At 41.7% G+C, this 11,844-nt stretch overlaps 1 protein-coding gene and 1 non-coding gene across 7 annotated transcripts; both read right to left on the minus strand.

Moving 5' to 3' along the window:
- Positions 1–3,593: 3,593 nt before the first annotated feature.
- TRNAI-AAU (transfer RNA isoleucine (anticodon AAU)) lies at positions 3,594–3,667 on the minus strand. Its single transcript has one exon. It is a non-coding gene; the product is annotated as a tRNA-Ile (tRNA).
- Positions 3,668–6,282: 2,615 nt separating this feature from the next.
- On the minus strand, positions 6,283–11,637 carry LOC136543741 (KH domain-containing protein At4g18375-like). 6 transcript variants are annotated; one of them, XM_066536117.1, is made up of 8 exons: positions 11,354–11,637; positions 9,874–10,443; positions 9,208–9,636; positions 8,860–9,117; positions 8,492–8,755; positions 8,340–8,398; positions 8,119–8,191; positions 6,283–8,020 (listed from the first exon to the last, which is right to left on the minus strand). In XM_066536117.1, the coding sequence occupies exons 2-7, from the start codon at positions 10,438–10,440 to the stop codon at positions 8,143–8,145; spliced, it is 1,626 nt and encodes a 541-aa protein (XP_066392214.1). In that variant the 5' UTR covers positions 10,441–10,443; positions 11,354–11,637; the 3' UTR covers positions 6,283–8,020; positions 8,119–8,142. The 6 variants fall into 6 exon arrangements, 3 of the variants coding, with proteins under 3 accessions (XP_066392214.1, XP_066392218.1, XP_066392209.1); XM_066536121.1 differs by having other exon boundaries at positions 6,283–7,953; positions 11,354–11,636; XM_066536112.1 differs by having other exon boundaries at positions 6,283–8,015; positions 11,354–11,636.
- Between the last annotated feature and the right edge of the window lie 207 nt (positions 11,638–11,844).

The raw sequence follows: 11,844 nt of genomic DNA on the forward strand, positions 1-11,844 counted from the left end.
CCACAGAAACGATCAAGCGAAAAGGGTGATGACAGCCCGGCCGGTAGCAATGGCAATCTTATCCGTTTGTACGTAGTATACACTTGATAGATGCAGGAATTGGAGGGTACAAACTTCCATCCATAAATTTTAGGTATAAAATTTTATTTTACCCGTTATTACATAAATTGTTGCAGGTGTTTACCGCATGCACCCGTAGTGACATTCCTATGGCTTGGTAACAAAAAAAAAACAGATTCTACATTTCTTTTCTTCTAAGACGTTGTATTAGGATTTGAAAAGTATTTAGAAGTCTACCCTTTTAGTAATGGTTTCTTTTGCAATATGTCATGAATTACATCATTGTTGTAGAAAGATATATAATTGTAGATCTATTTATATAAGTTTTATACACATGGTATATATATTTAACTACACACTCCATTTCAATTAGAGTCGTTTTAGCCTTATTGTATGTCAAAGTTCTCCAGCTTTGGCCAAATATGTGTAAAATGAAAAATGCACAAACATCTACAACATCAAACAAGATTTATTAGATGCACCATAAAATATATTTTGATTGTGCATTTATTTGATATTATAGATGTTGATATTTTTTCTACAAACTTGATCAAAGTTAGATAAATTTGAATTAGATCCAAATTAAAACAATTTACAATTGAAATGGCGAGAGTAATTATTAGTCAACATTTATGAGGTGACGTTTTAGTATATCCTAACACACCTTATTAAAAAAGAACAAAACCAAATTATACACGATTTCATTTGCTTAGGATAATCTGATCACTACCGGACTCCTTGAGTTTGCCGAGTGCCCGAAACACTCGGCAAAAGACAGAAAACACTCGGCAAATTGTTCGCCGAGTGTAACACTCGGCGAATAGCACTCGCCATAAACAGTACCGGTAAAGCCAACTTTGCCGAGTGCCATTTATCAGGCACTCGGCAAAGTTTTTGCCGTGTGCAGTTTGGCTCTCGGCGAAAAGAAACGGTCATAACGCCGGACCCGCCGTTAACAGCGACTTCGCCGAGTGTCAAACGGCAAGACACTCGGCAACTAATTTCTTTTTAAATATTTTATGTTTTTAGAATTCCTTTTCGCCGAGTGCTGCTCTTGGTAAATGATAATAATATGCCGAGTGCCGCTCAGGGAGACACTCGGCAAACATTTTTGAAACAGTATTTGGTTTTTTTTAAAATATCTTTTCGCCGAGTGTGATAACACCTACACTCGGCAAATATTTCATATTTGCCGAGTGTCTTGGTCATAACACTCGGCAAAGCCTAAGAAATCTGAATTTTTTTTTGTTTTTGCATTACATTTCACAGCACATATATATATATATCACAGCACAGATATGTTTCACAGCACATATATCACATATATATATCATCTCCACACACCACATATCACATACATCACAATAATCCACGATGGTACACAAATGTCATACCACAATACCAACATAAGGTTCGAGTTTAAAGTATCCACCACAAGTGCATTACAAGCATAAGTGCAACACAAGGAATAAGTTCAACACATGAAAAGAAGCAAATCACCAATTAGACCACGGCGACTGCTGCGGTATGTCATGAGGTACAGCGTTTGATGCCGCCGATTGACCCTGCACAAAGAATAGATAAGATTACTTGATAGCTGCAAAAGGAATTATTGAGACATATATAGCTAGTAGCATTGCAATTCAAAAGGCAATACAACAAATACAACTGTGTGTGTGTGAGTGTGTGAGTATATAGCTAGTAGCATCGCTGGAGCCACCCGTGGTATCGCGGCGGACGCAAGGGCCGGATCAGAAAAAAACTGGCCACCGTCCGCTCTGTTTTTGCTGGTGACTGGTGAGCACCGCCACCGAGCACGGTCTCGTTTCCCCCGGGGACAAGATTAGCACCCGTCCGGTCCGGTCTACATTTCCTGGCTTCACTCGGCATATAGTAGGATTTGCCGAGTGTTGTATTTTGACACTCGGCATATAGGTTGGTTTGCCGTGTGTTAACGGGTGGCACTCGGCAAAATGATAACGGAGGTCGACGGTGTTACCCCGGACATGATGTTGCCGTGTGTCTGTTGTTTGCCGAGTGTCAGCACTCAGTGTAAATTGTTATGCCGTGAGTTTTGTTTTTGCCGAGTGTCGTCTTTGGGACATGTTTGCCGAGTGCCCGAAATCTTGCCCACGGCAAAGGTGGGGACACTCGGCAACTTAGGTGTTTCCGGTAGTGGATGTCACTATACTATGATCAGCCTCATCAAGAACACAAGTGTAGTTTGTAATAAATAGAACCTAGAAAATGATCCTCCACTATCTCTAGAATAATCTCTATATAAAAAGTGATTCTATGTTGAAAGTGAATCAAGAGAAGCTACTTTCTTAGCTTCTAGCCTTCTAGTTCATTTCAGAGAACCATATACATAGGATCATCAAAAATAAGTTAACATATAAACTTTCATAGATTCCACCTCCAAGCCGTTATGGGAGCTCTGCCAAGCAAACCCCTCGTATACCCACGTGAAACATGTTGCCAATGAGTCAGTGTCATTGCGCATATATCTAGTTACATAGCTAGGAAAGGAAAAAGGCCCGCCCTACTTGTGACATTTGGGAGGCTTAAAATGAGTACCGTGGCAGCCATGTGTTCATATGTTTCGAATAAGCTCGTTGGCCACTTGTTCACACAATCACACCCACATGATAATACATATTATACATATTATATTATCGTTCATCTCCGTCCGTTTGATCTAACGTGTGTGATTCATCTATCCTTTTATTTATTTTATGCGCTATATCATATATATACGTGTTATGTGTATCAGCTCTAAATGTATTACTCCCTCCGTTCCTTAATATAAGCCATATAGTTTTTAGCACCAATATTAACGCACGGCTTGGGGAATGATGTGAGACCGAGGAAAAAAAGGAAAAGCAGGCCATCTTTTCTCTCCCAATCAGATTGCTTCCTAAATCTAAGGGATTGGTTGGGGCATGTGCTATTTACGGTGGGAAGGTTTCCAAACTAATCGGCGTGGGAGCTAATACGTACCTATATTTTGAAAAAAAAATTAAAAATCTATATGGCTTATATTAAGGAACGGAGGGAGTATATTTTTCTTCACAAAGAAATAGATCTGTATTATTTTGTTGATTCTTCACAAAGAAATAGATCTATATTATTCTCTGAATCCAATACTTCTTTATTATTTGTCGCCCCCAAAACTAAGCAATCAAGGATGGATTTTTTTTAAGAATTACACAATGAATAAATGTACGTTTTATTAGTGCATGCACTCACCGTTCACGTGCTGTGCATACTAGTGATTCGGTTGTATCAGTTTGATGGCTGTACGTGTGCTGATTCGAAATGGGTATTCATTGTTGTGGAGGTCTAAAAGTTCCAAAAAAATTCAGCATAAATAATTTGTGGGAGAATTAGACCCAGGCATAAGGGTGCAGTGGACAACCATGACCAAAAAAACAAAAAAGAAAGACCCTGGGGGCTAGAGTGCAGTGGAGAACCACGGGAAAAAAAACTGGGGGCTAGAGACTGAGTGCAGTGGACAAAAAAGAAACAAATAATGGCCCATGCAGGTCTCGAACCTGCGACCTTCGCGTTATTAGCACGACGCTCTAACCAGCTGAGCTAATAGGCCTTTGAGTAATACTTAAACATTGTCTTATTTTGACAGTAAACTTTCATAGTTTCACTTTCAAAATATTAGAGCTAATAGGCCTTTGAGTAATACTTAAACATTGTCTTATTTTGACAGTAAACTTTCATAGTTTCACTTTCAAAATATTAGAAGCTCCATTTGCATTTTTTTTTCTTAAGAACGTGGTGAGCGCATAATTCAGTTAAAAAGAATAGAGTTTTACAGAGACCAAATGAGCCAAACAACATAACAGTACCACAGAGAAAGGTAAACTTGAAGGAAGGTAGCGACCGGCAACACCTAAGATGAAAGCAAACCAAAGGCTACCACGAACCAAGCACAACAAGGTATACTTCAGCACGGGTCAAGAGCATGCAAAGATACAGCGACTCTCTCTGCTCCAACAGCAACCACCAAGCAACACCTCCACTAACCAACAGCATGTTCGCTTGTTCGTATATAATCGTGGATTATAAGCTGGAACAGTATGTTTCTCTTACACCAAACCAGCCAGCAATAAATAATCCACGATCGTTTATGACGAAATGAACAGGCTGCAAAAAAAGCACAAGAACCACTTCAATTGGACCACTTGCTACCATAATTTTGAATGAGAGTTTTTTTATAACAATTTTGACTGAGTTAACCTCTTGCATCCAAATGCTCTTGCTCAGACCCCTCAAGATGAATGCCTCGGATACACATTTAATAGTATAGCCAAAAGAAAAAACAAAACCCTAATACACGCTATAGCAAATGTTTTCAATTACCAAGCTTATATTCGCTCTATTGTGTCCTTAGTCTTCACGACTATCCTTTGCGCTATCCTCCACACATCAATCCAACTCTTCGAGGCAAGACACTTGTGTCCAATGAACCTATGCCTTTCTCAAATATGAATAGCGCTAATCACAACACTTGTATTCATTAATTACCAAAAACCTAAATCACTAAATTGGGAGCCTAAATGTGTTCATCAGAGGGCAGGAGCACGACGCCCGCAATTACTCCGGCCTCCATCAAACCCTCACTGAATCCCAATGGCTCACCAAGTTGGCCCATTCCGCTATACATAACTACCTAGAGAGATATGGTTTGTATAATTGTGCTTACTACTTCAAATATATACTTCGCGCCACTAAGTTGCCTCGACTTATTTATGAAACGGGTGCACCTAGAAGGAGAAGGCTCTCCGGATAAGGATCGGTGGAGACTCCATCCTGGTTCACCCTGCCACCCACTCCCCCTTATCCTTTCCAACTAAAAAGAAAACAAAAGAAATTGGAGCCACTGCGGTGACCACGACCAATGCGAACCGGTACCTCCATGTAAATTGCTCCATCCTCCACCACTGCGGTGAGCGCCGCCTCACCGTCCCACCCACAACCCATCACCACCGCTAGGCCAGGAGCCTCCCCCCAAACCCCAAAACCCTTACCTAGACCCTGATAGACTCCTTCCCTTTTTCTTTCTTTTTTTAGATGATTTCTATCCTCACGTGCTCAACTTCACCTTTGGGTTTCCTCCTGATTAGCATCTGACAGGGACTAAATTTTAGTCGCTGAATCCAAACGTACATTTGGCATCTCCAACAACCTTCTCAAATAGCTAGCTGATGTGTAGAAGAGGGAAGAAAGAGAAACATAAAATACTATAACATCAAAGCTAGGACCACAGGAGTAGTAAGAGGGGGAACCATCGATTTTTGCTAGACTATGTATTCTCATCTCGCTAGCTAGTTGTTTCTCTATTCCATCTCTCCTCCACATAGTCAGCAAGCTAGCTCCGAGTTAGCTTGTTGGGGACACCCTTAGGCCAGGGCCAGTCTAAATGAGGGTTTCAAAGGAGTTTCATTCTCATTTAATATAATAACACTTCAACAAATTTCTGACTAACAGTTTATTTATGGAGAGAGAGAGTTTCGTAGAGTTTCATCTAGATGAAACTATCATAGTTACCAACAAAAAAAAGCTGATACGGCATTCTTGATAACTGTGTCATGAAAATCTCTACTGAGATTAGCCTTAGAGCACACTCTGAGGACCTATCCTGCATTTCCACACCCGTACACCGGCAACACCAAAACCACACGGCACGAATGGACACAATCTAAAAACCAACTTGACTTTTTCATATCTAATGGTTCTGACCCGAGCTTGGGTTGGAAGTCCCAAATTTGATTAAGTGCTCACCATGTCTTGGGAAATTCCGAAATGATCCAAAAGGTTTCGGGCTTCCTCCCTGAGATCTCAGGTATTTGTTATTAATGACAGTTTCAAGCCAACTCAAGAATTCCGACTCCAGTTCAAAAAAAAAAAAAACTCGCTGGCTGACATCTTACATATCTGAAGAAACAGCACACAACAGCATGCGTTGTGTTAGTAATACTGCTAATGATCCTGTCGGCAATACATGTCTGATGAAATGCATATCTTTTCTTCGGAGCACCTGAAACCTGTATAGATTCAGGATCGTTTCATCGGAGCACCTGAAACCTGTATAGGTTCAGGTGCTGCTTTAGACTCGAGAGATGCCGGACAGGGCTACGGTACACTATCCAGGTCAGCACCAGAGAGCATTGTTCCAGGTATTGCAATAGAATAGTGTTCAGGATATCTCAGAATCAAATCTTATGGAACTTATTATGCCAAAAACATAATCTAAAATAAATTTACTGGTCAAAACACGACACAGTTAGCATTTACATAAAACAGCTTGACAAAACATTAAATAAACAAACAGTACAGTCATTCCCCCGTTCGCTTGTCTTAAAAATGGCTTTCGGCTTCTTTTTTCAGCCGGAACAGTGTTTTTCTCTCACAACAATTCAGCCGGAACAGTGTTTTCCAGCCAGTTTCAGCCAAGTTTCAGACCAGCGAACGGGTATGAACTACACTTAGACGAGCTAAACAATGTTGTGCAACTCCAGAGGCTAATTCAATCTCATCCAGAAACAATACCTGCATGGTTACTTTTGCATGTTCCTGCACATTCCTGGTTAACAAGACTCCCAGACATGAAAGAGGTCAAGCTCCTATAAACCCGGTTAACTTAGAACCTTCTAAATCTATATGAAATGAACAGTGAACCTGCAACAAACTTGCGACTGCAGCCTCATGCGCACGATTCAATCTTTGGCATATAGTTTCCTCATCATAGCAAGTTGCCAAGTATATTATCGGAACTTCAGTCACCAATACTCATTTAGCCATTAAAGCATTGGAACATGTGCATCAGGTCAAAGGGTTTAGTAAGATCATGAGCATGCTCTATCGCCAATTTTTGGGTCATTGTGATATATAAATCGATAAGACCAAAAAACTTCCAGCTAGTTTAAAAAAAAAGTTCCAGCTACCTAAAGTTTCAGATATTAGCTACTCACACCAAAGTACATATATCTATAACCAATTAAATTAGAAAGGTTATACTTAAAACACCAACTTCAAATTGGCTTAATGTTCTCATTAAAAAAAATATGGTTTAATGTTCAAACATAAACTTGCCTGTGCATTGCAATGGCATTGTAATCGAACAAGTACAGATGTATGTTCAGCTAGCTAACCTCAGTTCAACAATGCTCTTGGGGTCTGTTTGGTTCAAAACCTGCCAGGCAGCAATCTACACCCCCCAGGAACACAAAATCCAAAAAGCCTGGGATTGCATGAAGAGCCAGGCAAAGCTGCCTGGATTGAAACCAAACAGACCCTGAAGATTGAGGCAGGGGGGTGAAACTGATTATGTTTGGTGACAGGGGTAGGTGAATAAAGCACAATGTGCAATTCAGTGAAATGTTGGCAGGCAGGAGCAAAGTTTGGTATACCTAGTTTCTGATGGTACTTTCAAAAAGGCAATGTAGTTCTAGTGTTACTTTTATTTAGGATGGCAGTCACACATATCATATCACTGAGAAGGACGTAACCCACATCTTAAGTGGAAAGGCAATTAACAGCTCCCTAGTGTTTTTTTTCGAGTAACATGTTCCTGGCTTTTTGGGTGGCACATAGGAAACAAGTATTTCAACAAAAACCACTAAACGGAAGCAGGTTTCAAACAAGCAAATACATGCAGTCTCAAATGCGACCTTTCAATACATAGGTTCAGAACATTTACGGCAGGGCTAAAAACATAGGCCCAGAGGAAGACATAAGTAATGTAGTGTGAGGAATATCAGGTGGTCTATGGCATCCACATAGGTCCTCTTAAGCAAAGCTTCCAGGTTGGGCTCTCTTGGTCGTCTGGTTTGGGAAGGGGCTCCAATAAGCAGGCTCCAAACTTCAATGTCTTGGCTGTTTTTAGTACGGGAGGGGAGCAGGGGGGCAAAGGTGAAAAGAACAGGTCCATCAGATAGCTGAGCTGGGTTCAATGTGTTCAAAAGGCAAAAAAAGCATTAAGGCGGGCAATGCACAATCACAATCATTCTGACATATCAAGAAAAGGTTGAAGAACCATACCTGCTTTATCAAGCAATCTAAATCCTAATAACCATGACGCTTTCCATAGTGAAGAGAACTATGACCAGATAACCTGATGGAAGTTATTAGCAGTTACAAAGAACTGTGTGAGCGCAACTATAGAAATAAAACTACATGAAACACAAACAGTTGCTATATACAGCTATGTACCGAACTGAATTTCTATTCTGGTGAATCAAACATTGTATAGCCATCCTTACCCACTACTAGAGGAGCGGGCACTGTATCCGCTGTAAGCCCCATATCCTCCTCCAAGTGCCTAGAGGAAGTTTTAGTTGATTACGGAATGAAAAATTCTGATAATAAGCTATCAACAGGCTTGATAAAGAGTACAGCATGACATATGTTATACCTGGGAGCCGCCATAACTTGCATAGCTGTCAGAAGGAATCATGTCATCCGATGTACGAAAAGCACTTGAATATAGATAATGCCCAACAGGCTTAGTGTCTCTGCTTAGATATTTTGGTTCATCCGAAGCACCAGAAGGCAAAGGATGGTAAGGGATCACAGATGGAAATGCAGATAAAGAGCCCTCTCTTTCAAAGAAATTGGATTTCAGCCTTGTAGCTATTTGCACAAGAGCATGTCTTGCAACATCAAGGCCTCCACTGATCTGGTGCACAGGCAAATCGATATAATGAAAACCTGCTATAGCATATTGCATATAACCACGCAAATGCCTCAAAAAAATTAACATCAGAAAGCCCAAATTGCTACCTGAACCATCTCTTCATCTTCTGCTGCTACCTTTGGAACATTTTCTTTTGAAAGAATGCGTATATTTGCTCTGGATGTTCTTCGTATCTCAGTAATGATTGAACCACCTTTGCCAATTAGGCATCCAATACGAGATGTTGACACCAGCAGGCGTGTTGTATATGACTGCTCAGCTGATTCTGAATCACTTTTCTCGCTGCATCTAGGCTGCAAACGAACTGCAGCATCAATTGTTGGAGATACAGGATCTTCAAAGAACTGCATGGAACAAAAGACGTGGTTGGTCAAGAAAAGCAACTAAGAATAGGCAATAAGGCATAATATAAGCATATCAAAAAGAGAAATCACCTCTTTCGCAGAAACTGTAATTATGCAGTCATCATCAGGGTCCGAATTGGAGCTAGCCACTTTGATTAAAGCCCCAGATTCCTGCCTGATCTGTTTGATAATTCCACCACCCTTCCCAATTACACCCCCCACATTTGCAGCAGCACAAAGTAAACGCAAGCTAAACTCCTTTGCAGAGCTCTCATCCCTTCGTGGTTGGTATAAAGAGGACCAATCTCCTGCCGCATCACCTTTGTAGCCTCCATAAGGAGGAATTACTGGAGTGATCCCTACAACAGGTGCAGTAGAGGAACCACCAAGGTGGGTGCTCCCTGGATAAGGTTGGGTCAAGCTGGATGCAAGAAGATGCTGTGACTTGGATGGGTTGTCATGGAGGCGAGATGACACTTGATGAAGAGCCTTTCTGACAACTACCGTGTCTCCAGATATCTAGTGTCAAAAATATTGGAAGTCTTATCAGTAAAGATGATTAGCAAAGACAGCAAAACATAAAATTCCAGACATCTTTTCAAGTTTGAGTAATAAATAAATGGTGTAGACATTTAAGAAAGAAGATATCGCCAGGATTATATAAAAAAAAGTAAAGATAGATACAGAATTACAGACATTCATACGCAGTACAGTTTTGTTTAGGTAATGTAGGAATTGATGTGAGGAATTACCAACCTGGAGAAGTTCATCGCCGCTAATGGCACATGCAGGGATATGATCATTACTAAGCACGCGTATTTGTGCACCAGTCTCACTGCGGATTCCTTGGATGATCTGCCCACCTTTTCCAAGAATGCATCCAATCTGGTCTGATGGCACAAGCAAGCGAACAGTAACTTGAGGTGAAATTTCTTCGCCGTCTTCGTTCCCAAGACTCTCATCAGTGGCAAGCCTCTCATGAACTCTAAAGAGGGCATCCTGAGCAGGGCAAACCTTATCTTCAGCATCATCGATGGTATTAGTTTTCCTGCTAGAGCTAAATATGGTAATAACTCGCTCCTCACATCCAGGGACACTCTCGCCAATCCTGATCTTAGCTTGGGTCTCAGTCCTCAACTGCTTTGCAATTTCTCCACCCCTGCCAATGATACTCCCAATTTTTCTAGAGGCACAGAGGTAGCGATACACAGTGTCATCTGGACCAGGGGCATAGGTATCATCACCAGGATTTCTTCTCTTGCCGCCTCCATTTTCAGTATAATCAGAGTGGCGCTTTCCATGACTGTTTCGGTGGCCAGCCATTGTCTGGAAGCAGAGGTAAAACAATAAAAAACGCAGAACAGTGCACCAAATAAACACAAACTTAAATAGCAGACCACAATGTCCTTAATAGCACAGGATGTGATGCTGTATAACCATAACCATTTTTTCTCGATAGGGCAATCCTCTTATGTTATATTATATATAAAAAGTTATGGACATCGTAATCCCATGAAGTCTCTGAACTGCAAATTCCAATACCATCGAATCAAAAAAAAACTGTACTAACTTAGGCATAATTTATTGTTACAGATGCATAGTACCAAGGCTAACCGCTGACACTTGATTTTTTTTTAAAAAAAAAGGAACGCTAGAGTTAGAAAGTCAACATATCATGTTATCAATATGCTTAGTAATGCGTACTATTTCCGAACCAGAGAACAGACGTTTCTATGAGAAAATAGCACATTTTCAATTTAATTAATTAGTGAATCCAGAACCCAACTTGTTTGGGACATAAGGCTTTGTTGTTGTTGTAGGCTTTGTTGTTGTTGTATCCAGAACCCAACAAAAGCTGGGCAAAGAAACAAACACAACAGGGTCAAGCACATGCATCTGCTAATAATCAAACTCTATCTTGAATCCTGCCTATCAGGAGGGTGAAAAATCCGTCTTTGAGGGCACATCCCTCAGGCAAGAAATTCCCAAATAATTGGCTCAGACTTCAGGGGCGGACCCAGTAAAGGACATGGGTGTACACATGTACACCCAATAACTTTTGCAAAGCAATCGAAGTTAGTAGGCATAATACATGCATATACACCTGTAATTAGATTCAGATCCGATTACGAATAGTATGCTAGGGTTTGGGCGCACGACTTTACCTATGAATTACGTTAAGGTTTGGGCGCACGGCTTCGCACAGCAGGAAGGGAGGACCAAGGGGAGGGAATACCTAGTGTCCTGGTGGTGCTCGTCGCCGGCCAAAGTGGCGAGTGGTGAAGTAGGACAGCAGCGACGGTCGCAGGGACACCGGGGCTGCAGAGGGCGGACGCCGTGCCGGAGATGGTCGCGAGGACGCTGGGCCCCAGGTGGTGCTCGACCGAGCGCAGTTTCCTCTCCGGGTTGCGGCGCGGCGAGCGGATGGAGGAGATCGGCCGCGGGCGAGACGAGTTCAGGCGGCGGGCCAAGGGTCGAGCAAGGTTAGAAAAAATGCTACGCGATATCTATAGGTGACCGGGACACCGACCGACGAAGAGGCCGAGCCGCCGAGGGTGTTCGTTGTCGCCACGATTCAGGAGCTCTCCTCCCTAGATGTGTTTCTTCTCATGGGCCGCGTGTGGTTTCTTCATGGGTCATGTTTCTCTTCGCTTTCTTTTTTCTGCCGGCCCACCATCATAGCATCCTGGATCGTTTGCACCATCCCAGCCCTCCATTTGTATCAAT

The sequence above is a fragment of the Miscanthus floridulus genome, chromosome 1 (genome assembly GCF_019320115.1).
Source record: "Miscanthus floridulus cultivar M001 chromosome 1, ASM1932011v1, whole genome shotgun sequence".
NCBI classification, from domain to species: Eukaryota; Viridiplantae; Streptophyta; class Magnoliopsida; order Poales; family Poaceae; genus Miscanthus; species Miscanthus floridulus.